Genomic DNA, 24,730 nt, shown 5'->3' with positions numbered 1-24,730 from the left:
CTCTGTCCAGTTTTCCCAACACCATTTGTTGAAGAGACTTTTTCCATTGAATACTCTTTCCTGCTTTGTCTAAAATTAGTTGACCATAGACTTGTGGGTCCATTTCTGGATTTTTCTGTTCTGTTCCAGTGATCTGTGTGTCTGTTCTTTGTGCCAGTACCATACCATCTTGATGCCAGTACCATTCTGTCTTCTAACACAGTTTGTAGTCTAGAATTGTAATGCCTCCAGCTTTGCTTTTATTTTTTAAGGCTGCTTTGGGGTCTTTGGGTGATTCCTTACAAATTTTGGGATTGTTTGTTCTAGCTCTGTGAAAAATGCTGGTGGTATTTTGATAGGGATTGTATTAAATGTGTAAGTTGCTTTGGATAATGTAGGCATTTTAACAATATTTGTTCTTCCTTGGAAATATTTCTAAATTGTTTTGTGCATTAACATTTGAAATAGTTGGGCAGCCCTGGTGGCTCAGCGGTTTAGCGCCACCTTCAGCCCAGGGCGTGATCCTGGAGACCCTGGATCGAGTCCCATGTCGGGCTCCCTGCATGGAGTCTGCTTCTCCCTCTGCCTGTGTCTCTGTCTGTCTGTCTGTCTGTCTCTGTGTGTGTGTGCCTCTCATGAATAAATAAAGAAAATCGTAAAAAAAACATTTGAAATAGTCTGCTCTTCACAAATTACTTATGGAATATAATTACAACTTACTTTGTCATTCAAAATGACCATTTTTATGTTGATTATTGTACAGTCTTGTAGTATTGGTGATGGTTCCAATAATACATTCTTCATTTTGTATCTAAATATAAATCTGTGTGAAGAAACAAAGGTCATTTGATTCATAGTATTTATAAGAATTAAATACTGAGAGTGGGGGGACAGATAAATGTCTTCTGACTTATTACACCCGACTCACAAATCAGAAAAGAATCTTTTTAATAACCATGAAGTTTTTTATTTTGGTTTGGTTTGGTTGTGTTTTTTTTTTTTTGGTTTTTTTTTTTTGTTTTTTTTTTTGTGTGTGTGTGGTTTTTTTTATAACCAATGTTAATTCTCCTTTTTCTCTAGGATATTTCCTGGTTTGATGATAAGGAAAACAGCACAGGAGCCTTGACATCAATATTAGCCATAGATATAGCACAGATCCAAGGAGTATGTATATCGCTTTTTTTGGTGGGGATGGAGGGCTTCTTTTATTCTTAAAATGGTGTATATATGTAGTGTGTATGTATGCACACAAATGTATCTGTGCATATTTATAAGCTATACTAAGATGATCCACATCCTTAAAAAGACCAGTTAAGTTTCAGGGCTAACTGAGAGCTCTTAATGAAAGATATAAGGAAGCCTTTCAGTTCTGTATATTTTTAACAACAGCAACAAAAAAGTTATTGAATCACTACATTGTACACCTGGAACTAATGTAACATTCTATGTCAACTATATAATCATATAAATAATAATTAAAAAAGGAAAAAAAAAGATTTACCATATGTAATAGGATAGCCAGAGGACTAAAGAAGATACAAAGAATGAGTTAGAGAAAAGAGTTCAGAATTAAATAGTAAGACAAGAAAAGGTAGCCACGTGAAAACATACACACAATTTAGAAGTTTTAATAAAAGAAGAAAGTGTAGTTTTTCCTTCTAAAGATAGATTTTTCAGAGAGGGTGACAGAACATGAGAGACTCCTAACTCTGGGAAACGAGCAAGGGGTAATGGAAGGGGAGGTAGGCAGGGGGATGGGGTGATGGGGTGACTGGGTATGGGCACTGAGGGGGGACTTGACAGGATGAGCACTGGGTGTTATACTATATGTTGGCAAATCGAACTCCAATAAAAAATATAGAAAAGAAAGAGAAAGAAAGAAAAAAGGAAAGAAAGAAAGAAAGAAAGAAAGAAAGAAGAAAGAAAGAAAGAAAGAAAGAAGAAAGAAAGAAAGAAAGAAAGAAAGAAAGAAAGAAAGAAAGAAAGAAAGAAAGAAAGAAAGAAAGAAAGAAAAAGATTTTTTCTTACCAGAGAATAGAACAAGTTGGTTACAGTTGTGAATATTCGCAAACATCCATAATGGCTTGCAAAACTAATTTTATGTTGTAGAAAAAGCTCAAGAGGAAAAGTGGCATCATCTTCATTTCTTCCTGAAACTCCTTTTCATTATTTGAAAGCAAGGCTCTAAATTTATTAGACATAATTTATATTTTAAAATAGGGCTGAGGGCAGCCTGGGTGGCTCAGCGGTTTAGCGCTGCCTTCAGCCCAGGGCGTGATCCTGGAGACCCGGGATCGAGTCCCACATCGGGCTCCCTGCATGGAGCCTGCTTCTCCCTCTGCCTGTGTCTCTGCCTCTCTCTGTGTCTCTCATGAATAAATAAATAAAATATTTTTAAAAATAAAATAAAATAAAATAGGGCTGAGATCAATTTTATTGGCATAAGTGGGGTAAAATGATGGATAAAATTTCCTTAATAGTCAAGTAATAAGCATAGCATTAATCTTCCGTAGCACAATAGAATGATCTGAATGACAATTTCTGTTTAGGAATGACAGGGTTCATTCCTTTAGGGAGAAATATCCCTATAATTCCAGTTGAATCTCCACTCCACAAAATTTGCTATTTTTTTTCTTTACCTTGCTGATATTTTTCTCTTCCTACCTATCATCCAAAGTTTTTAAAATTCCAGTGAAATATGCATCCCTACTAGCAACTATATTATACATGTATGACATCTCTTTTTAACAAGTATTTACTTCAGCCAAAAGAATGAATTAGAACTGAAAGATCAACATTACTCTCCTTACATTCATTAGTTGTTTTTGACAAATAGTGTTGTCTCTGGTTGAGAAAAATTAATGAAAACATTTGAAAGCCTGATTATTAACAGGCATCTGACTAATAACATTTGATCACTGGAAAATTTCTTGTTGCAATTTGTAAATGTTGGTCTCATAATAATTTCTGAGCAAGTCAGATCATTTTCATTGAATGAAAACTAATAGCTAAAGATTAAATGGTTGAAATACTGATGGGAGATTTTAAAGCTGTCAAATTTAAAAAGTAGGACAAGCAAAGAAGTTTTCCAAGAGTGAGACTATGTCTACTAGCATGTAATTCGCATCAACCTTTGCTTTGCAATATAAAGGCAGATTCCTATATAACTTGAATGAATACTCTTTCTACTGAAGGAAGAATTATTTACCAGTTCAATTTGCTATTTATTTTTTCACAAAATACACTAGACTAGAGATGAATTAGGAAATAATAAGTCAAGGTCATATTTCCTATCTTACCAACTTAAGACATATTCCATCTCAGTTTCTTCATCATGTAATTTCAGTTAAATTTTATCAAATGATTTAGGGTAAATGTTCATAAAATAGCTCCTTCAAAATAGTAAATATTACTTTGAAACCTGTACTAATGGCCAAAAAATATACACCAAAAAATACTTTTAACCATTTTTAGAAACTCTGCTACTTTGAAAGTCATGAGAAAAATATGTTAGTGAAATAAAGTCATAGAACAACATGATTCCTAAAATACCTAATTGAAAACAACCAATTTAACTGATACTATTTCAGCCTAAAGTAATGGCTTATTGCCATACATCTGTCAACAGACTATTTTTTGTGTAATATATAGTGTTATTAAAGGTACAAATCCATTTGAGATTCTTTGGGAAACTTGATTCCACAAAACTACAAGGTATTATTTCTGTACTTTTTAAAAGATTTTATTTATTAGAGAGAGCATGAGCAAGGGACAAGGAACAGAGAGAGAGGAAGAAACAGGCTCCCCATGGAGCAGGGAACCTGATGTGAGGCTCAGTCCCAGGACCCTGGGGATCAGGACCTGAGTCAAAGGCAGATGCTCAGCCAACTGAGCCACGCAGGCACCCTATTTCTGTATATTTTAGCAACCCCCTTTCATCACCCTAAAGTGTTACCTCATTTTCCTCCACAAGAAAGTGTGTTATTCATGCCACGATGTATGCTTGATGTACCACTGACAGATACAGTGTTAGTTCCAAGAATTCTTCTCATCAGAACTATAATTATATTGCCCCAAGAAATCATAAAAATTTCATTTAACTCCAAGAGCTAGATAAATTGATTGGATTCTAGCCAGAGCTAGGACCTCATTTCCTGATTTAACTTCTTGACATGAAAAGTGTATAAAAGTTTGATGTTACTTGTGATTCAAACTATATTAGTCATCATTTTCATTTAACTTCTTTGAAAATATTATCACCTATAGGTGCTCCACACAGACCTTTTAGAACAGCACATTTTTTAATCACTTCAAACTCAACATTGACTCCTCAAAAACCAACAACTAAGCAGTATCAGTAACATATGTCAGACCATCAAGAGCCAGGAAAAACTATTTTAAAAAACTTCCCTGGTTTCTGATCGACTATTGGTGTTGCTGCAGTGTTGTCAACTTTTTGAGGAACTGTTCTCACCAAAGGACTAATCGTCTGATATAGGTTTATGCTCACTGAACACATTTCTTCCACTGCTGCAATTAACATAATTTAATTAATTCACTACCCATAAATGATTTTCTTTGCTTAGCTAATGAATGAGCCACTCAGAAACTTACTTTGGTTTCAGCTTCATTTTCACTTTTAGTTTTATCAAGAAATTCTACCAAGAGGTGGTTGGGTGACTCAATCAGTTGTCTGCCTTCAGCTCAGATCATGATTTTGGAATCCTGTGTCAAGCTCCCCACTAAGCGGGGAGTCTGCTTCTCCCTCTGATTCTCCACTCTCTCATGCTCTCTGTCTCTCACTCTCTCTCTAAAATAAAGAAAATAAAATCTTTAAAAAAAGAAAACAAAATTCTACTAAAATGAGAAATTCCATTTTAAATTTTCTAAGTTTCTGAACAAATTAAGAATATTATGAGTGTTAGTCTGGAAATGTTGACCTATTTTGTATATTTTTAGTACTATATAGTGTCATAATAAACACAACACTGTGGCATCTGATTAAAAAAGTAATCCACAGTCCACTATGCCTTAAAAGCAGGACATTCAAAGTCTACTTATCTCTTCCTTTCTTATTTTTAGATGATGGACATACAATGAATTTTTAAAAGTAAAATAAAATGTCATAGTACAGCAGTTCATGTGGCACAAAACATGCTGTCAAATTATAACTGCATCACAGATTTGTAGCACACTGAGCAGCAGTACAAAGTTAGGATACTGCACAGTGAGGACAGTATGGTTACTCTAGCAAATACTCAACTCCATAATTCTAAGACAGCCACTCACAACAATAGGTAAAGAAAGGGCATGATTATACTCCAATAAAACTATGGACACTAAAATTTGCATTTGTAAAATTTTGGTGTGGGTCTTTTTTGTATGTCCCTTATCTCCTAAGTTTTTGAATATATGTTATCCAATAATTTTAATGTCGTTATCTACTAAGTTTAACATTTGTGTCAGTTCTGGGTTAATTTCAAAAGATTGATTTTTATATTCATCATGGGTCCTGTTTTGCTTTTTTATATATGTAGTAAATTTTGACTAAATGTCACACTTTGTGAATATAACATTTTTGGGTGCTGGATATTTTTATATTTCCCTCTGCAGATATTCAGATGTCTCTTTCTGTGTGCCTTTCTCTTCTCTGGTATTTTGTGCTGCAAACCCTAGCTTTCTTAGATGGCCCAGGTTCTCAGTTTTGTCTACTTAATTTAGGGAGTCTGTTGGGTTCTGTCTCAGTACGCTCACTCTACACTCCAGCCTGGAAGCTCTTTCAAGGGCTAAACTAGGGCAGTCTTGGATTCACCTTGTTTGTTTCTCATCTCTGCCTTTTTTTCATATGGGAGAATAAATCCATTTCTTATTACCCCATGTTAACCAGAAGCAGAAATCCTGTCATATGGAATTTTATTTCTACAATTGCCTTCTGAGTTTTCTTTCATTTATTTTCTTATACTAGCCGTTCCTCTTTGTATGTTATAAACATTCTTATAAAAGTTATATTCTCGAGGTGCCCGGATGCCACACCTGGTTAAGCAGCCAACTCAGTTTCAGCTCAGGTAATGATCTCAAGGTCATGAGACTGAGGCCAGTGCCAGTCTCTCTCCCTCTTGCTCTGCCCTGCCACACACATGTGTGCTCTCTCTCAAACAAATAAAATCTTTTTTTAAAAGTTGTATTCTCTTGCATTTAGCAAATTCCCATAGATTGTTATCTAAAGAATTATTTAATCATACTTCCTGTTCTTAATTTCCAAGAAAAACTTGTATCTTTATGCATGTTGCTAAAGAATCTAAGGAAGTTTAACTAAATTTCCTGGATTCCAGTCCTAAATTCTTTCTAGAGGTACACTATCCTCTCGGTCTTTAAGCCTATTTTCTATTTTCCTTTGGTTCTTGTAGTATTTTTCAAGGCCAGATGTCTATTATTTCCTGTTAATTCTTCCTGGAACAGAAAAAAATATATTCAGATTTTTCTTATCCTACCACTATCACCAAAAGGCAGGGGATGGGAGGAAAGGAACAAGTAAGTGTATTCATTTGCTAGGGCTGCCATAACAAAGTACCACAAACTGGATGGTTTACACCACAGTAATTTATTTCCTCACAGTTCTGAAGGTTAGAAGCCCAAGAAAAAGGTGTCGGCAGGATTGGTTTCATTTTGAATCCTCTGTGCTTGACTTGTAGACAGCTATCTTATTGCTGTTTCCTCATATGGTCTTTCCCGTGTGTGCACATGTGTGCATTCAAATTTCCTTTTCTTCTAAGAACATCAGTCACACTGAAGTAGGGCTCACACTAGAGACCTTGTTTTAACTTAATTACCTCTTTAAAGACCTCATTTCAAATACAGTGACATTCTGAAGTACTGGAAGTCAGGACTGCAACATACGAATTTGGGGGTGGGGAGTGACACAGTTCATCCCATAACACACAATATCATGTATGTCTAGCATCATCTTTCAACTCTCAAGAGACAGAGTATAAGTCAGCATTAAGAAGCAAATAACAGGGATCCCTGGGTGGCGCAGCGGTTTAGCGCCTGCCTTTGGCCCAGGGCGTGATCCTGGAGACCCAGGATCAAATCCCACGTCAGGCTCCCGGTGCATGGAGCCTGCTTCTCCCTCTGCCTCTGTCTCTGCCTCTCTCTCTCTCTCACTGTGTGCCTATCATAAATAAATAAAAATTAAAAAAAAAAAGATTAGAAGCAAATAACATTCATATTTCAACCTCTTAGGTCTTAGAATATAATAGTCTAAGACATTTAAAATAGTTTATCTTAGTTTTCATTATTTCATGGTTTGTTTGGTGTTTGCTTTTGTTACTTGTTTTTGCTTTTTGAAGTTTTCTTTCATAGTCTAGTGAGAAATAGAGAAACAGCAGATTAGCAAATGCCATCTTGAACCTAAAGCCAGAAAAATATTTTAGGAATAAAGCAGAGCCTTGAGGAATGCAAGTCTTTTTCTTGTTGTTATTTTAATAATGACACTAATTTGAGGGTACCTTAGTGAAAACTGATATAGTCTTCTAGAGAAGCAATTTGATAATATCTATCAAGAATGTAAGAGTTTATACTCTTTAACTATAATTCTAGGTATTTAACATTAGGAAGGATAAGATGAGCATAAACATTTTGCACAACGATGCTTATTACATCTTTTTTTTTAAAGATTTTCTTTATTTATTCATGAGAGACACAAAGAGAGGCAGAGACATACAGGGAGAAACAGGCACCCAGTGGGGAGCCTGATACAGGACTCAATTCCAGGATCCAGGACCATGACTGTAACCAAAGGCAGACACTTAACTGACTGAGCCACCCAGGTGCCTTACATCTTTATTTTTAATAGTGAAAAGTTGGGGGCACCTGGGTGGCTTAGTCAGTCAAGCATCTGCCTTTGGTTCTGGTCATGATCCCGGGGTCCTGGGACCAAGCCCCGTGTTGGGCTCCCCACTCAGTTGTTGATTATAGCTACTTTTCTAGGTAAATGGATTCTCATTTGTTTATCTGAGCATTAAAGGAATTTAACATTTTGGTTGATTACTTATCATGTGTCCCACTAAAAGTTGATTCATAAGACATACAGTTCTCATAAAATAGTTATAAAGATATTTCTACTTATTAGGGATTTTTTTCATAATTTCTTTTAAGTTACCTTATACCATGATGTCTCCAACTCCTTTTTGATATATCTTGATAATGCTGCTTTAGACCTTTGATCAGTGGAAACCAATTATAAAATGCAGAAAATGGAATATAAGACATGATGTCCAAAGTGTAAACTTTAATGAATACTATAAATCACTAAATTCAGCACTACTACAGTATAGTGACCAAGAGTGCCAGCCCCTTGGTCGAAAAAAGAAGAAAGGGTTGGGTTTTGGAGGCCGCATATGGTGAGTTACACATACATGTATGTGGCAGCCAGGTATGGGAAAGCCAAGCTGGAACAGAGGAAGAAAGGTGTCCACGCAGGGGAGGAGCAGGGGCCATGATACCAAATTGGTTACATGCAGAGTATGATTACATAAATCTATTTTTAAAAATGGGAGCCAGGTTTCCCATTGTTGCAGAACAGGATAACAAATATAAGAAGGAAGAAAGTTGAAAATAACTTTGTGGTGCTGGATTGGAATTAGAAATATTGATGTGAATTCATGATTCATATAAAGAGAGAAATATAGATTTCAGCTTGTGCATACATCTTTACACACACATTCCTTAGTTCTGTTCACAATATTAATGGCTATCACAACTAGTACCATGTATTGACTTCTAAATAACATTATCCACCAAAAGGAACTAGGACTCCTTGGAGAAATGATAGATTCCAAGGGTAGAGCCTGGAGAATATTTTTGGTCAGAAAGTAAGGACATATTCAGAGAATGATAGGAACATCCAACATAAGATAGACAAAGCAGGGGCAGCTGGGTGGCTCAGTCCATCAAGCATCTGCTTTCAGCTTAGGTCATGATCCCAGGGTCCTGGGATCGAGCCCTATGTCTGACTCCCTGCTCAGTGGGGTGTCTGGTTCTCCCTCCCCCTGCTCTTGCCTTCCCTGTCTCTCCCACAAAGCATTAATGACTCCTTAGTAGTGGACAGTTTTTTAAGTATGGGTATTATTTAATTTCTAAGTACAAGTTCAAAGTAAAAATGTAAATATAAATCTTAAAAAAAGCCTGCTTTGTTTTGTAAGAAACTTTAAGAATTCTTTTTTTTTAAAGATTTTATTTATTTATTCATAAGAGACACACAGAGAGAGGCAGAGACATAGGCAGAGGGAGAAGCAGGCTCCCCACAGAAAGCCCAATGTGGGAGTCTACCCCAGAACCCCGGGATCGCACCCTGAGCCAAAGGCAGATGCTCAACTACTAAGCCACCCAGGTGTCCCTATAATAAGATTTCTTGTAAATTTAAGATTAATTTTTTTCTCAAAATCTGTCTTATTATAGGCAACAGGTTCAAGGATTGGTGTCTTAACACAAAATGCAACTAACATGGGACTGTCAATTATCATTTCCTTCATATATGGATGGGAGATGACACTCTTGATTCTGAGTATTGCTCCAATACTTGCTCTGACAGGAATGATTGAAACCACAGCTATGACTGGATTTGCCAACAAGGATAAGCAAGAACTTAAGCATGCTGGGAAGGTAAAATAAAGACTTGTTACCGTCATAACATTTTAAGAGGAAAACAGTGAGAGTTCCCATTTTTACAGTATGCTAACTTCCTTTCTTAGGAATTTGTAAAGTGGCATATGTGTATTGAAATGCATACAGGGGCAGCCCGGGCGGCTCAGCAGTTTAGCACCGCCTTCAGCCCAGGGCCTGATCCTGGAGACCAGGGATCGAGTCCCACATCTGGCTCCCTGCGTGGGGCCTGCTTCCCCCTCTGCCTGTGTCTCTGACTCTCTCTTTCTCTCTGTGTCTCTCATGAATAAGTAAATGAAATCTTAAAAAAAAAAAAAAAAAGCATAGTTAGGATGGGGTGTAGATAATGCTATAGTAATAGGATTAATTGAGCAAGTTATATCAACCTTTCTGGACTTCAATTTCTTCCTCTGCAAAGTGGGAATAATAATAATACCACTTGCAGATTTTTCTAAGTATTATACAAAACACTTAGCATTATTATATGCAAGATACTTAGAATAATGTCTGGAAGACAGTATGCACTCAATGCCAGCCATATTACCATATCATGGGAGAACTTGCTAACATCATGATTCCTCATTCTCTGTTGAATAATTAACTTTTCTTAAATAATTATAATTATTTTTCAAAATGTAGAGGAAATATAACAGTAACTGGATAGAAGTCAATTCGCTGTTACTGACAGTGCATAAATAAGGTTTTAGAAGCAAGGACTATATACTGACCAAAATGAACAGCGTTTTAATTACTGGGAAATGCTTAGTTATCTTTAAGTTTCTCATGAACAATTGTATTAGAGGTTTAGGGGACATTAGTACTGTAGTATCATAGCATCTAAGAATTGAAAGAAATGTCATTTGATCCGACCACTTACCCAAAGAAGGAATCCCTTGTACAACATCTCTATCAAGGGTCCATCTTTTACCCATCCTTTTCCTCCAGTGGCAAGCAGTGCATTACTTTCTCAGGCTGCCTACCTTTGAAAAGCCTTCGGATGATAGGCAGTTTTTGGTTTTGGTGTTTGTCTCTTCGTTTGTTGGTGGCCTTCTATCCTACCCTTCTTGGCTTTCATCTCAGCAGAGGTCCAGGCCTGTTTCTCATGGCAGCCTTTAGGAAGCTGCAACATGTAAATGCCAAGTCGTCATCTCTTCTCTTCTCTCCATCCCCAGGTCTTTAAGCTGTTCCTCTCCTGGTATAGTTTCGAGGACTTTTATCACTTGAGTGAACATCCTCTGAACCTGAAAATGATTTTAATACCAGTTATGGTCTATATCACAGTGACTGTCATAGTTGGCACATTATAAGTAGCATGAACAATGAATAGGGATGCCAAGTATATGACTCATCAATATCTGGTTTGTGTGACCCTTGGACCTTTTCACCTTCCTTGGACTAAATAAGAACTTGGCCAGTACAGACTGAACCATTTAGGATATAGGATATATTTGCCTCAGAGACAGTGAAAAGTTGTTTGGCCCTCCTTGTGGTGCAAATTATCACAACTTCCAAATTAATGGAGCCTTAATTAAATATATTTGTTCATCTTAATTTTTATATCCTGAGCTTTATTTTTTTAATAATTCAGGTTTCTTTTTTTAAGATTTTTATTTATTTATGCATGAGAGACATAGAGAGAGAGGCAGAGACACAGGCAGAGGGAGAAGCAGGCTCCATGCAGGGAGCCCGACATGGGACTCGATCCCAGGTCTCCAGGATCCCACCCTGGGCTGAAGGTGGCACTAAACCACTGAGCCACCAGGGCTGCCCCATATCCTGAGCTTTAGTTGTATATGTGTCCTTCGATTTTTCCTTTCGGGATTATTTGAATAACCCCTGATTATACGTCAGTAAGTCTAATCAAACAAATAATCTGTGTCTTTCTTATTGGCTTTTAATGTATTTACTAAACACCAAAACTTAGAATAGGGACCAATAAAATATATTCATTCTTCTTCTGTTGCACATATAAATTTGAACAAATCGTCAAATGTTTCATTTTTCAGACTTAAAATAGCCATATTAGTTTTTTGATTTTTTACAGAAGACTATTTTCTAGGATTCTATGTTGATATTAGTCTTTTCTCCATTGTGAAAAATGATCACAAAGATTTTTTTGGCTCATTTTTTTCCTCAAGGTTTCAGCATTTTTACCCATTTTTCTTGCATACTACAGCATATGCAAGAAATGCTGCATTTGCAAATGGAGGGTTCTTTGGGCTTACTTTGAAATTAATGAGAATTTAGAACAACTCAAAGTCAAAACTGAGAGCAGAATCCAGGTGTCCTGCCCACTATCCAGAAATCTGGTTCTCTTCTGTAACACAAGTCATTTTTTAAATAACACTAGATGTCCACCTAGGTCTTCTTCTGTCCCACATTCTACTCTGCCATTATAGAAATAGAATGTGAAAGCAGCAAGTTTATCTTTCAAGTCAACATGTGTTCTCATGTCCAACAAGTTACTCTAAGCCAAAAGTCTCCTCTGTTTTGGATCCCATGTGATTGTTCCTTCTTTTTCAAAAATCATAGAAATATGGAAAAGCATTGGGGGGCCTTGGTGGCTCAGTCAGTTAAGTGGCTGACTCCTGATTTCAGCTCAGGTGATAATATTGAGGTGTTGGGACTGAGTCCCAAGTCAGGCTCCATACTCAGTAGGGAATCTGCATAATGATTCTTTCTCTCCCTTTCCCTTTGCCCCCTTCCCTCTGCTCATGTACTCTCTCTTGCTCTCTCCCTCTCATTCTGTCTCTAAAATAAATTAATTAATTTTAAAGATTTTTTTTTTTTGTTAGCGACAGAGAGAGACACAGAGACATAGGCAAAGGGAGAAGCAGGTTCTCTGCAGGAGCCTGATGTGGGACTCGATCCTGGACCCTGGGATCACGCCCTGAGTCAAAGGCAGACGCTCAACCTCTGAGCCTCCCAGGCATCCCTCATTAACCATATTTAAATTAAATATCTTCTTAAGTTCACAGATATCAAAAAGAAACAACTATAACATATAGCATTTAATAGCCATACCCATATTACTTTTCTGCAGTGTTCTGAGTTTTTGGTTGCTATTTGCATTGCTGTGCTGAATCAAATAATTATTTATTCGATTCTGTCTACTGTTTTCTTGAATTATCTCATAATTTCTTTGCATAATTGCATATGAACATAATGCTAATGTTTGATCTCTCTGCCTATGGAACCAGTTTAACTAGAAATTCAGTGAAGACTCCAAAGGAACTGAATTTAGATCAGTGGGTTGAATCTTTTCAAAAGAAATTTTCCTTAAGCCTAGTATCCTAAAATGTTATTTTCCTATCTTGTTTTTGGGAAAGAAAAAAAAAAGCTAAGAAAACTTGTCAGAAAAACTTAATACTATTCTTTATATGCCCCCAGTATAAGTGACCGGAATTCACAACCAGAGTTTAACTGTTACTAATTTTATTTCTTTATTTTATTGTCCTATTTTATAAGATAGCAACTGAAGCTGTGGAAAACATTCGGACTATAGTGTCATTAACAAGAGAAAAAGCCTTTGAACAAACATATGAGGAGACACTTCAGGCACAACACAGGTGATTGTAAATTCATACTGACTTCATTAACTAACTATAGTTGTCCCTGTAAAGGCAGTCTTCTTGGAGACTCCAGTGGTTTGACAGACGATTTGTTTGCTCTGGAATCTTTCCTAATAATGGCGCATCATAATTTCTCATATGACTTCACCAAGAGGAGACTAGAAAAGGAACTGAGAGCAAGCACATGTAGAATATTTTAGTCCTTTCACATTGCTATGAATTACTATGAACTATGCACAGTTTCATTATTTTCCTGAAACAAAATTGAGGAAGTAACATATTCAAGAAAGAAAGTAAGTATATATATATATACTTTATATATATAACAAATGCTGGGCAGCCCGGGTGGCTCAGCGGTGTTTAGTACCTCCCTTCAGCTCAGGGCAGGATCCTGGAGACCTGGGATCAAGTCCCACGTCGGGCTCCCTGCATGGAGCCTGCTTCTCCCTCCGCCTGTGTCTCTGCCTCTCTCTGTGTGTCTCTCAAAATAAAATCTTAAAAAAAAAATATATATATATATATATATATATCATCATTCCTCTTAATTTTAAACTAGTCCTCATCACATTTACTTAGTGATACTATCTGTATTTATCAGAGAGATAGCTTTGTACTCTTTTACATTCATGCTTGTGGTTGGTACCACTTTTTAATTTCCACTATTTATTATGTTAGTGAAAGGTTACAATAGAAAATATTTCTAAATACTTCAAAACCAAATCTCTTCAAGTCTTTGATAAGCCGTTCATTCACAGACTTTGTCCATTCATTTGAAAGCAGAGGCAACTTCGTTACACTGAACTACAGAGTATATAACTATAGAGAGAATAATTATATTGCCTATTTTCTCTATAATAATTCTCATTTTAAAAAATTCACTTTCATTCTTAGAAAAATGTATATCCCTTAAATGATTCCATTAGACATTAGTCTTCTGTATTCATTACTCTACATTTATTAAAATCAACTTGCTATACTAAATAACGTCCCATTACTTAGTAAATTTTGTGCATTTCAGAAATACTTTGAAGAAAGCACAGATCTTTGGAAGTTGCTATGCATTCAGCCATGCTTTTCTATATTTTGCCTATGCAATGGGGTTTCGATTTGGAGCCTATTTAATTCAAGCTGGACGAGTAACCCCAGAGGGCATATTCGTGTAAGTTGCACAAATATTTAAATCCTGTAAATGGGTTAAGTACTTAAATTAACCAGAAAGATGCCTACTTTATGCTTCATCTATCATTTAAATCACATATATGGAAAATACATGTTGGGAAAATTTTTAAATATTTTGTTATTTAATATCTCTTAGTGCAGTCTTACCTAGTAAACTGATACTAATATAGTATTAGGTAGTCTGAGTTAAACTTGCAAATGAATTTCTCCCTACTTCAGTTTACTAGAATGTAGGAATGTAGGAATAAAATATGCCTTCTTGTCATCCATTCCTTCAAGAATTTGTAAGACTTCATGGAACTCTCAGGGTGGAGATGGCATTATCAACTAAGACTGTACATTAGTGAGGTTGAGTTCTTTACTAAGCAAAGAAAAGTCACATTTGAAATTGATCATGGCATTCCAATGAGGCTGCCTCTTCCCAAGTCACTTGTTTGAGCTTCCATTTTGGAATTTTGTTCACATAGTTACAAGTTGCTTTACTTTCTAGGAACACCTAACTTCAACTTCCGAAATTAGAAAAATTGATTTTGAGTGTTAATTCTGAACTTCCTAAGTCTCCCTAAAATGACAGAACGTTGCTAATCTGTATCATAAATGTCACTGCTAAATATTTAGAGCTAGAGAAATCTATACAATATTTGACTCCAAAAATAATGTTATGTTTTTTTACAAGCCCACCAAAACATATACATCAAAGCAAGGATCAGCCTCTTCAGAATACTGACTTGGGAGATTACACCTGTTCCAAACATGCTGCCACTTGGCAAAATATGTTGGGAACTGCCCTTTGGGGTTTGCGTCCCAAGACTCGGGCACATTTTTTTAAATTCCTCCATGATGGTACATATTTATATTTTGAGGATATATTCAATTTGAGGAAATGAGAAATAGTCATTTGAAGCCAGGGCACCTGGGTGGCTCAGTCAGTTGAGCATCTGCTTTTGGTGCAGGTCGTGATCCTGGATTTCTGGGAAATAGCCCCACATTGGGCTCCCTGCTCGGTAGAGAGTCTGCTCTCTCTCCCTTTGCCCTCTCCCCCACTTGTCCTCTCTGTCTCTCAGATAAATATAAATAAATATAATCTTGTTTTTTAAAAAAGTCATTTGAAGCCAAATAATTTCAGAATAACTTGCAATAATTTTTGGTTTCTATTCATGTGATTATGCATTTATTTATTTATCAAATATTAACTGAGTTCCTAGGAATTTTTTTTGCTAGGCATTCAGAAGTAAATAGACTACAGTTCACCAACCCAGTATTCCTGAATCTTACCTGACTATAAGTCCCCTTAGCAGTTTTCTGGAAGCAGATTTCCAGAAATAAAATGGAGTATCTGTATTCAAAATCACAACAGAAATTGTAAGCTCATTGTTCTGGGTTCTCCTACAGCTTAAAATAGTGTGCAATATTGCCTGTATGAACACATAAACCACAATATGACATTTAGTGGTGGGCCTCATTCTGATTACACAGACTAATTTACTTAGATTAACAAGAAACCAAATATAGAATCATTTATAGCAATTTATTCAGCTCATCAGTCTGCACTAAATTAGCAAGTTTTTCCCTTGGTCTTATGTGATACAAGCAATCACAAGCTTTAAAGTTGGTTGTATTCCAAAAGTTTGTTTGCAAGCCAAATGTTTGACTCAGAACATATTTTCCTCATTTTGCTCTGAACTTTCTGCAGCCATCTTTAAATCCCTAGGGTCTCAGTTCTTCAGGGTTATTTGTCTTTAGTATTAGTAGAAGGCAAGCCAATTAAATATATTCATATTAATGTAGGATGTCTGATGATTTTATCAATTCTCACAAAATAATTCTCATATTTAAAAACCATTGTAGGGACACCTGGGTGGCTCAGTCGGTTAAGTATCTGACTTGGTTTCAGCTCAGGTCCTGATCTCATGCCTTGTGAGATGGAGCCCTGTGTGGCATGGGGCTCTACACCCAGTGGGAGTCTGCTTGGGTATTTTCTCCCTCTGCCCCTTACTCCACTCAGATACTCACTCTCTCTCATATAATTAAATAAATCTTTAAAAAAAATTAAAAAAATAAATACATTTTAAAAAGTTATAAACCAAATTAATTTCTAATGGGTTTACCTGAAAGTGGCATAACAAAGCAGTCAATAGGTAACTACCCTGGGGCACCTAAGTGACTCAGCCGTGAAACATCCGACTCTTGATTTTAGCTCAGGTTATTCAGGGTCTTGAGATCAAGCCCTGTGTCAGGCTCCAAGCTAAGCACGGAGTCTGCTTAAAATAATCCCTCTGCCCCTCCCTGCTCATGCTCTCGCTCTATCAAAAAGAGATAGAGAGAGAGAGAACCACCTCATCTTTCCATCACCAAACTCACCAAGACACCACATGGTCTACCATGCCTGTCATCTCTGTGGAAGAAATAATTGTCCCTATTTACGATGAGTTCCAGCAATTTCCAGCAATCATCTCTTCACACTAGTTTTTCTGTCACTTTTTGCTTTATAATCATCTGTCCTAAGAAAGAAATCTGTCTCATGTCCCTGAGTCTCCTTCTACCTACTTTCAGTGGCTCTTCGCTCTCCTTTGCAGCAAAACAAATTCCAGAGTTGCCTCTTTTGGTTCTCTGGACCTTCTCATCTCCACAATCTCTCCTAAATTCATTCCAGTTAAGTCTTGGTTCCTATCATGCCACTTCTTAACAAAGTTTCCACTGTCCCCCATTTCACCCATCCAGAGAGTCATCCACTGCTCATTCTCCCATTTACCTAATCTGACCTCTCAGCAGCATTTGACACTCTCCTTCCTGAAACATTTTCTTCTCTAGATTTTTCTTCTTTGTCATTGGCTCTTCGTCCTCTGTTTCCTTGACTGGCTCCTATTTTTCTGTCAGACCTCCACATGTTGGAGTGCTTTAGAGTGCTCAGCATTCTTCATCTACACATTGACATTACTGATGTCATCCAGTCTGATAGTTTTAAATATCATCTGCATCCTGATAATCCTCTTCTGTGTATTTCCAACTCTGACATGTTTATCGAGCTGTCTGCTAGGCATCTCACTTGGATATCTAATAATATCTTAATATGTCCAAAACAGAACTCAAGGGTTTTTTCTTCCCAAAGGTTCTTTCTCTTCCCCAACATTTCCCTATCTTAGTAAATAGTACCACCATCCATTCATTTGCTCATCCCAAAAGTTGGGCTTTTCTTGCTTTCACCTACCACTTATGGCAAGTCCTGAGAGCTCTACCTCCAAAATACTTCTCACCATCTCCACCCAAGTTACCCTCACCCTTACCTCCTTGCCTATCTTTTTTTTTCCCTTAAGATTTTATTTATTTATTTATTCATGAGAGACACACACAGAGAGAGAGAGAGGCAGAGACATAGGCAGAAGGAGAAGCAGGCTTCCCACAGAAGCCCAATGTGGGACTTGATCCCAGGACCCTGGGATCATGACCTGAACCAAAGGCAGATGCTCAACCACTGAGCCACCAGGGATCCTCCCCCTTTTTTTTTTTTTCCTCCTTGCCTATCATAACTGGCCCACCAAAGCAATCTGCTCACTGATGTCCCTGTGTTTATTCTTGCTTCCCTATAATCCATTCTCCACATAGTAGGTAGGCTTACCTTTTAAAACACAAATTTGATTCCATCAATTTATTGAAATATTGTAATGACTTCCCATTGAAATTTAAATAAAGCGAAATTCCCTACTTTAACCTGAAAGTCCTACAGATTGGGCCTCCGCCTTCTTGTCTACCTTCACTCACCACTCATTTTTGTAAACTGCTTGTTAGCCCCACACTTGCCATTTCTGTCATTGAAGTCCCCATGTCTGTGCCTTTACACTTGGCTTTTCCAAACTCTGCCCGAATTTTTACCATCCTGCCCTCTGCTGGTAAACCCACTCCTTAGAGAGATTTTTGCTAAAGCAGTCTCCTTACCCATCCTCCTTATCACTCTCTATCCCATTACCATGTTTTATTTAATGTATAGCACTTAGCACTACATGAGATCATCTTTTTTGTTGCCTTATTTATTGAGTGCATACACTCTAAGCTCCATAGGGGCAAGGTTTAGGCTGTTTTGGTCACTGATGTTTCCCTAGAGCCAAAAACAAAAGCTTGGAGCATAGCAGGCACACCATAAATATTTATTGAATAAATGAATGAATGAATGAATGAATGAATAAAAAATAAAGAGGAAGATTTGGATTGGTGCATAATTAGGCAGTCCAGTTTTTCCTGGAAATGTGCTTCCAGAATCAACACATTAGTTGGGTTTTTCACAAATTTCTATTTTTCTTTCCTTCTACATTCATACCTCTAATACCAGGTGTTCTGGCAAAAGGACTGAGTCTAAGTCCAGGACAACCATTTATATAAAAATAGGATGTTTATAATTGGGAGCCTGCTTCTCTACTGAGATTTGTTTAGTTTAAAACTAAGCAAAAAGGGCACCTGGGTGGCTCAGTGGTTGAGCATCTGCCTTCAGCTCAGGTCATGACCTAGGGCTCCTGGGATAGAGTCCCACATCAAGCTCCCATAGGGAGCCTGCTTCTCCTTCTGCCTGTGTCTCTGCCTCTCTCTCTGCCTCTCTCGTGAATAAATAAGTAAAATCGTTAAAAAAAAAAAAAAAAAAACTAAGCAAAGAATTTTCTTAGTTAAAGAATGATGCAGCCTAAAAATCATGCTAATTACAATCATGCGTATAATTGACATCATTCTATTTCATACAATAATCACTATAACAGCAAAACTGGATTGAGTCCTTACTCAGTATTAGAGATTTGTAATGTATTATCTACTTAATACTCTCAACTACTATGTGCAACATGATTCCCAGTTTACGGATGGGGAAAATTAAGACTCCAAACTCAGGGCGCCTGGATTACTCGGAAGAGCCTGCGACTCACGGTCTCAGGATTGTGAGTTCAAGCCCCATGTTGGGTGTAGAGATTACTTAAATAAAAATTTAAAACAAGGGATGCCTGGGTGGCTCACTTGGTTGAGTGTCTGCCTTTGGCTCAGGGCATGATCCCTGGGTCCAGGATTGAGTCCCACATCAGTCTCCTTGCATGGAGCCTGCTTCCTATAGCTAGGTCTCTGCCTCTCTCTCTCTCTCTCTCTCTCTCTCTCTCTTTCTATGTCTCTCATGAATGAATGAATGAATGAATGAATAAATAAATAAATAAAATCTTTTTAAAAATAAAAAATTTAAAAACAAAGCAAAAAAACTCAAGACTCAAGTTACCTAACTTGCCCACAGTCCACAATTCAAGATGCCAGAGGCTTTAACAGATTTTTTTATTATTATTGTCATTATGGTTATTATTGTTACTAGTTCTGTAGAAAGTGTTTATAGAATCTTCTGTAAAATTATTTTTCTAAGTCTTTCTTAAGAATTTCCATAAACAGAACAAGTAACTTGCTTAATGTTATTTTATGACCCTAAAATATAGGGGAATTGAAAGGCCCCAATACAAAACTCCTCCTACTACTAACCTATGACACTTCCTGAATCTCTTTTCATTAAATTCATTAAAAAAGGGTCATTTCTGAAGACATAAGCATTTTTAGCTGTCAGAACATATGTAGGACTATTAATATAAGGGCAGTGGTTAATGAATAGTATCACATGGGTATTTCCTAGTACCCTGAAAAAAAGGAAGAAATAGGAAGCTGTCAGAGCTAGAGTCACTGGCATCATTTTTTATTTGAGTTTCAATCAACCAGACTACAGACAAAGTAGGGATACCCATACTTTTATAGTATGGACAAAGGAGAGTCTCTGGGAAATAGGAATACAGGGCTGTGCAAAATGTGAATACATGGGATTTGTTGCCAACACGACAGTCTCCAGCCTTCTTAGAGACCCACTGTAGCCCCCAGTTACCATTACTGTGTTACAGTTGTCCCTTAGACACTCTAAATTATACCTGGCCTTGTAGACACTGTGCCTTCCAGAATCCAGGGTGACAGACGGCTATCTAATCAACTAATTGAATGGAAGAAGTTTACAAAGAAAACTTCCTCTTATTAGAACCCTCCTCAGATAGAAAGAACTTTGTGCTATTCTCTCATCAGTGGTTTCCCAACTTAACAATCAAGGAGCTGGTTAAAAGTGCAGATACCCAGGTCTCACCTCACATATTTAGCCCAGAGATTTGTAGATTTGAGATAGGGCCAGGAATCTACATTTTAGCAAACATCTAGATTATTCTGAGGCACAGACTCTGAGGATCACACTTTGGGAACTATAAACATAGGGACTAAATGTCAGGCAGTTCTCCATACCTGCTTAAAACCTTAGAGTTCTTTTGGCCCCTACCAGAAACTTTCCTAGAATTATATAAAAATTGGTGAAATCATATTTTAATTTATTGTTTAAAAAATATTTTATTCAGTCAAATAAATGTGAACATATTTTCATGATTTATAGCCACAGGAATGGGCAAGCTGTCTTTGTCAGAAATGACAGTGTGCCTTGGGAAAGGAAAATGCACAATTTTAACAGCAGAATCCTTTGATGTGCTCATAATATTAGTTTATCAGCAAGGCTACTATCAGCCTTAGCTTTTTCCTTTTTTAAAAACACATATATTTCTAATGGTAATAACTGTCTTCATCCTTCTCTGTTACTATAGGAGTTTCTCTGAGATAAGCATTTTAAAAAGGTGATAACATTTTCATTCTGCTGGCTTGCAGCACTGAATAGGCATTTAGAAAATCTCTTGTTTAGGTTTTCACACACCTATGTGTAGTAAAACTCTCCCCCTCTGCCTCTGTTAGCCCTGACAACACGTTTGATGTATACTATAAATGTACAGATTTTGAAAAATACAAAATAAGTTTACTTTCTCCTGTATGATTTTCCATTAGCACTTTTAGGTTAGATTCTAGCTGACTTGCCTTTTGCAATATAGCTCAGAAACCATTAGTGTCCAAGTAGAGGTTTCTGTAACTTTCCATACCTCGACTTCAAAACTTCCCTCTGTCTCTGTCTCTTCTTTGCTATACGTGTTAGCAGGAAACAGATAGGTACAGCAACCTACAGTTCAGTAATAATAAAAGCCACAATTTTGAAAACTTGCTGAAAAGCAGAATCAGGCATTTTATGTGTTGTGGCCTTGTCCTCCAATAATCCAAATAAAGTTCTTGACAAGAAATCCTTTGGACTTTGAATATTAAATGTGATTATCAAAAAAAAATAAATAAATAAATGTGATTATCGGCCATATGGTAATCAACATAAGTTGATTACCTACTTAGGTTTTCAATGAATATTAATAGTTGGTTGGTGTCTTCAAATAGTAAGGGATAGGAGACAAGCTAGGCCTCCACCACCATCTTTGCTGTGGAAGGCCAAGCAGCCATGGAAGAACTGTGTGTGTCATTATTATAATTGGAAGAATAGCCTTAATTAGCCAAAACAAGGAAAACAGGAAAGTTTTCTTTCAGTGTTCACTGCCATGGTAGCCGCCCAACTTGTGCCCAGCTCCTCCTCAGGGATTATCTAGAAGAGAAGACAAGATAAGGAGAGTAGATAAGAGTGATCAACCACTGAAGGGATCTAAAGGAGACAAATCAAAGCAGATTTGATTATCTAGAGCCCTCTGAAGATTCTAAAATGGAAAACAAGTAGTAACAAGCCCCAACATGCAGGGAAAGACAGTTCAGGCCAGCGTTCCCCTGGAAGGAACAGCATATAATGGAAAGTATAGTGAACAAGATTCAGGTCCCAGCCCTACAGGTTTATAACTGTAATCATGGACAGACTGCTTAATTTCTCAGAGCTAGAGTCTCTTCATTTGTTAAAAGGGTTGAGAGTTCCTGTCCTATTTATCTCTTAGGTGATCTAGTGGTATCATGTATATGAAAACATTCTCTAAAACCCAAACTACCAAATAAATATAAGTTGTGTATTTTCTCTCTTCCATGTATTGAGGAAGGGACTTAAGTGGGGAAGGAAAGAATCTTTGGAGTGTTATATGGATGGATGTTAGGGGCAAAGAGTATGAGTATGGATATAATTATAATGACCACCTCTGTAAGAAAAAATATTCTGCTTTCCAGTCAAAAAGAAGAAACTTTCTGAGTACAGGCATCAGAAGTTGTCATTTGACCTGGTGTCCTGATGTGTCTCTACAGAAATGTGAGAACTTATGTGTCAACAAAAAGTGTCTCATTAACTTTCAGTTCTATGAGAGTAATAACAATAATTTAAGCATTTGTTGAGCGGTGTGCTAAGACTTTATATTATTATATTTTTTTAAAGATTTTATTTATTTATTCATGAGAGACACAGAGAGAGAGAGACAGGCAGAGGGAGAAGCAGGCTCCATGCAGGGAGCCTGATGTGGGACTCGATCCCAGGTCTCCAGGATCAGGCCCTGGGCTGAAAGCAGTGCTAAACTGCTGAACCACCCGGGCTGCCCCAGCATTTTATATTATTAATGTATTTAATTCTCACAACAGTGCTATAAGATGAAGATAGTCCTGTTATCTCTTGTTTGCCAATAAGGAAACAGAAGCACAGAGAACATGTCCAAGGTCACACAGCTAGTAAATAAATAGTGGAGTTTGGATGTAGTCCTGGTGATCTGGCTTTAGAGCCCAGACTCTGAAACCCCACCACATAGTATACTTACTCTTAGAGCAAGTCACCAAAGGTACACAAACTGGGTATGGAGGCAAGATTGTCATCATATCCTCACTACAATTATTCTTTCAAGCATGTCCAAGCGATGAGGAAATCCCCTTGCCCATCATTGCTGCTGAAATCAAACTGGAATTTTACAAAGATTAAGGAGAGACAAATAGATTTGAACCAATAACTATGCAGGGTATTCCTATTTGGATAAATTGTGTTAAAATTAGGATTATTCATTCCTGTACTTTTTTGCATTATTCCTAAACAAAGAATCTTTGTAAAATTCTAGTTTGATTTCAGCAGCAATGATGGGCAAGGGGATTTCCCCATTGCTTGGACATGCTTGAAAGAATCATTGTAGTGAGAATATGATGACAATGGCCCCATGAACCCATCGAGAAACCATAAGACTAGAGAAATAGAAGCCTCGCACCTGAAAATCCTTCCCAGACCTCTTCTTCAACCCTGGCCAACCCACAAAGTGGCAATACTGTTTGTTGTGCAATAAACAGATTTTGAGTAAAGTTGAATTGCAGTTTAGTTTATTCTAGCTAATTGGGCCAGAGTCAGCTAGGGCACATTCTGTAGCAGACCAGCACTTGCCTGTCTTTATACAGAACCTGCCTGGGGAAAAAATATATAGGAGATTAAAGTCCCTGACTCAGGGCAGCCCTGGTGGCTCTGAGGTTTAGTGCCGCCTTCGGTCCAGGGCGTGATCCTGGTGACCTGGGATTGAGTCCCACGTCGGGCTCCCTGCATGGAGCCTGCTTCTCCCTCTGCCTGTGTCTCTGCCTCTGTGTGTGTGGTGTGTGTGTGTGTGTGTGTGTGTGTGTGTGTGTGTCTCATGAATAAATAAATAAAATGTTTAAAAAAATAAATAAATAAAGTCCCTGACTCAACCTCCAGATAGTTCCTTCACCACAAAATTGGGTTCCTCAGTATAATCCTCATCAACATCAACCCCCTTCTGGACCTCCCCTCCCCTCAACACATACACAATAAAGACAGCATCGGAGTTTTAGCTAGTACTCTCCCTTCTCTACTGAAATTTTCCTTCCTCTAATGTGCATCCTTCAGGTCATTTATCTCTCACAGATACAAGTTCCAAATGGAAGGTCCTACTCCCCTTCTCAGTAAACTTCCATTTTAAGAGGATCTAACAGGGGCACCTGGGTGGCTCAGTGGATTGAGTGTCCGACTCCTCATTTCTGCTCAGGTCATGATCTCAGGGTCATGGGATCAAGGTCTGAGGTTGGGTTCCACGCTGAGCACAGAGTCAGCTTGAGATTCCTCTCTCCTCCCTCTGTTCCTCCCCCCGCGTGTTCTCTCTCTCTCTCTCTCTTTCTCTCTCTCTGAAATAAATAAAACCTTACAAGAAAAAAAAAAAAAAAAAAAGAGGGACCTAACAAAGACATTGCCCTCTGTATATTTACCCTTAATGCTTAAATTGACTTTTGTGGTGGAAATTTTAGGACAGATAGATATTTTGCATGTCTGAAATTAGAGGCAAAAGGTATTTTCTCTCTTGTTCTGAGAAGCCTCAATCCCTGTGGGACTAGAATCCAATCCCATCTCACCTGCTTACTCTTGGATCAATCAGACTGAGGCTTAAGTCTGATTCAATCAGATTTTTTCCTTGAATTAAAAAAAAAAGACCAAAAACTTTGATATGTTATCTAAACTCCGTAATCACTTC

The 24,730-nt window shown here is 37.4% G+C and overlaps 1 protein-coding gene and 1 long non-coding RNA gene across 16 annotated transcripts in view; one reads left to right on the top strand and one right to left on the bottom strand.

The window, feature by feature from the left end:
• Positions 1–24,730, top strand: part of ABCB5 (ATP binding cassette subfamily B member 5) — a 162,691-nt gene that overhangs the window by 121,254 nt on the left and 16,707 nt on the right. For 10 of the 15 annotated variants that reach the window (XR_012010867.1, XM_072783828.1, XM_072783826.1 and 7 more), the window contains 4 exons: positions 1,060–1,143; positions 9,439–9,642; positions 13,111–13,211; positions 14,233–14,373. Coding sequence is in view for 12 of the 15 variants with exons in the window: in XM_072783828.1 (XP_072639929.1) it covers positions 1,060–1,143; positions 9,439–9,642; positions 13,111–13,211; positions 14,233–14,373 (530 nt within the window). In the remaining 3 variants the exon portion in view is untranslated. Of the gene's footprint in view, positions 1–1,059; positions 1,144–9,438; positions 9,643–13,110; positions 13,212–14,232; positions 14,374–24,730 lie in introns of those variants that run through there. The other 5 variants (XR_012010868.1, XR_012010869.1, XM_072783825.1 and 2 more) reach the window with 5 other exon arrangements.
• The window catches only part of LOC140608894 (uncharacterized), a 43,966-nt gene continuing 39,398 nt past the window's right edge, over positions 20,163–24,730 (bottom strand). Inside the window, exon 3 of the long non-coding RNA XR_012010896.1 lies at positions 20,163–21,897. This is a non-coding gene — a long non-coding RNA (uncharacterized lncRNA). The remainder of the gene's footprint in view (positions 21,898–24,730) is intronic.

The sequence above is a fragment of the Canis lupus genome, chromosome 18 (assembly GCF_048164855.1).
Source record: "Canis lupus baileyi chromosome 18, mCanLup2.hap1, whole genome shotgun sequence".
Lineage (NCBI taxonomy): Eukaryota > Metazoa > Chordata > Mammalia > Carnivora > Canidae > Canis > Canis lupus.
This window is presented reverse-complemented; position numbering and strand designations above follow the sequence as displayed.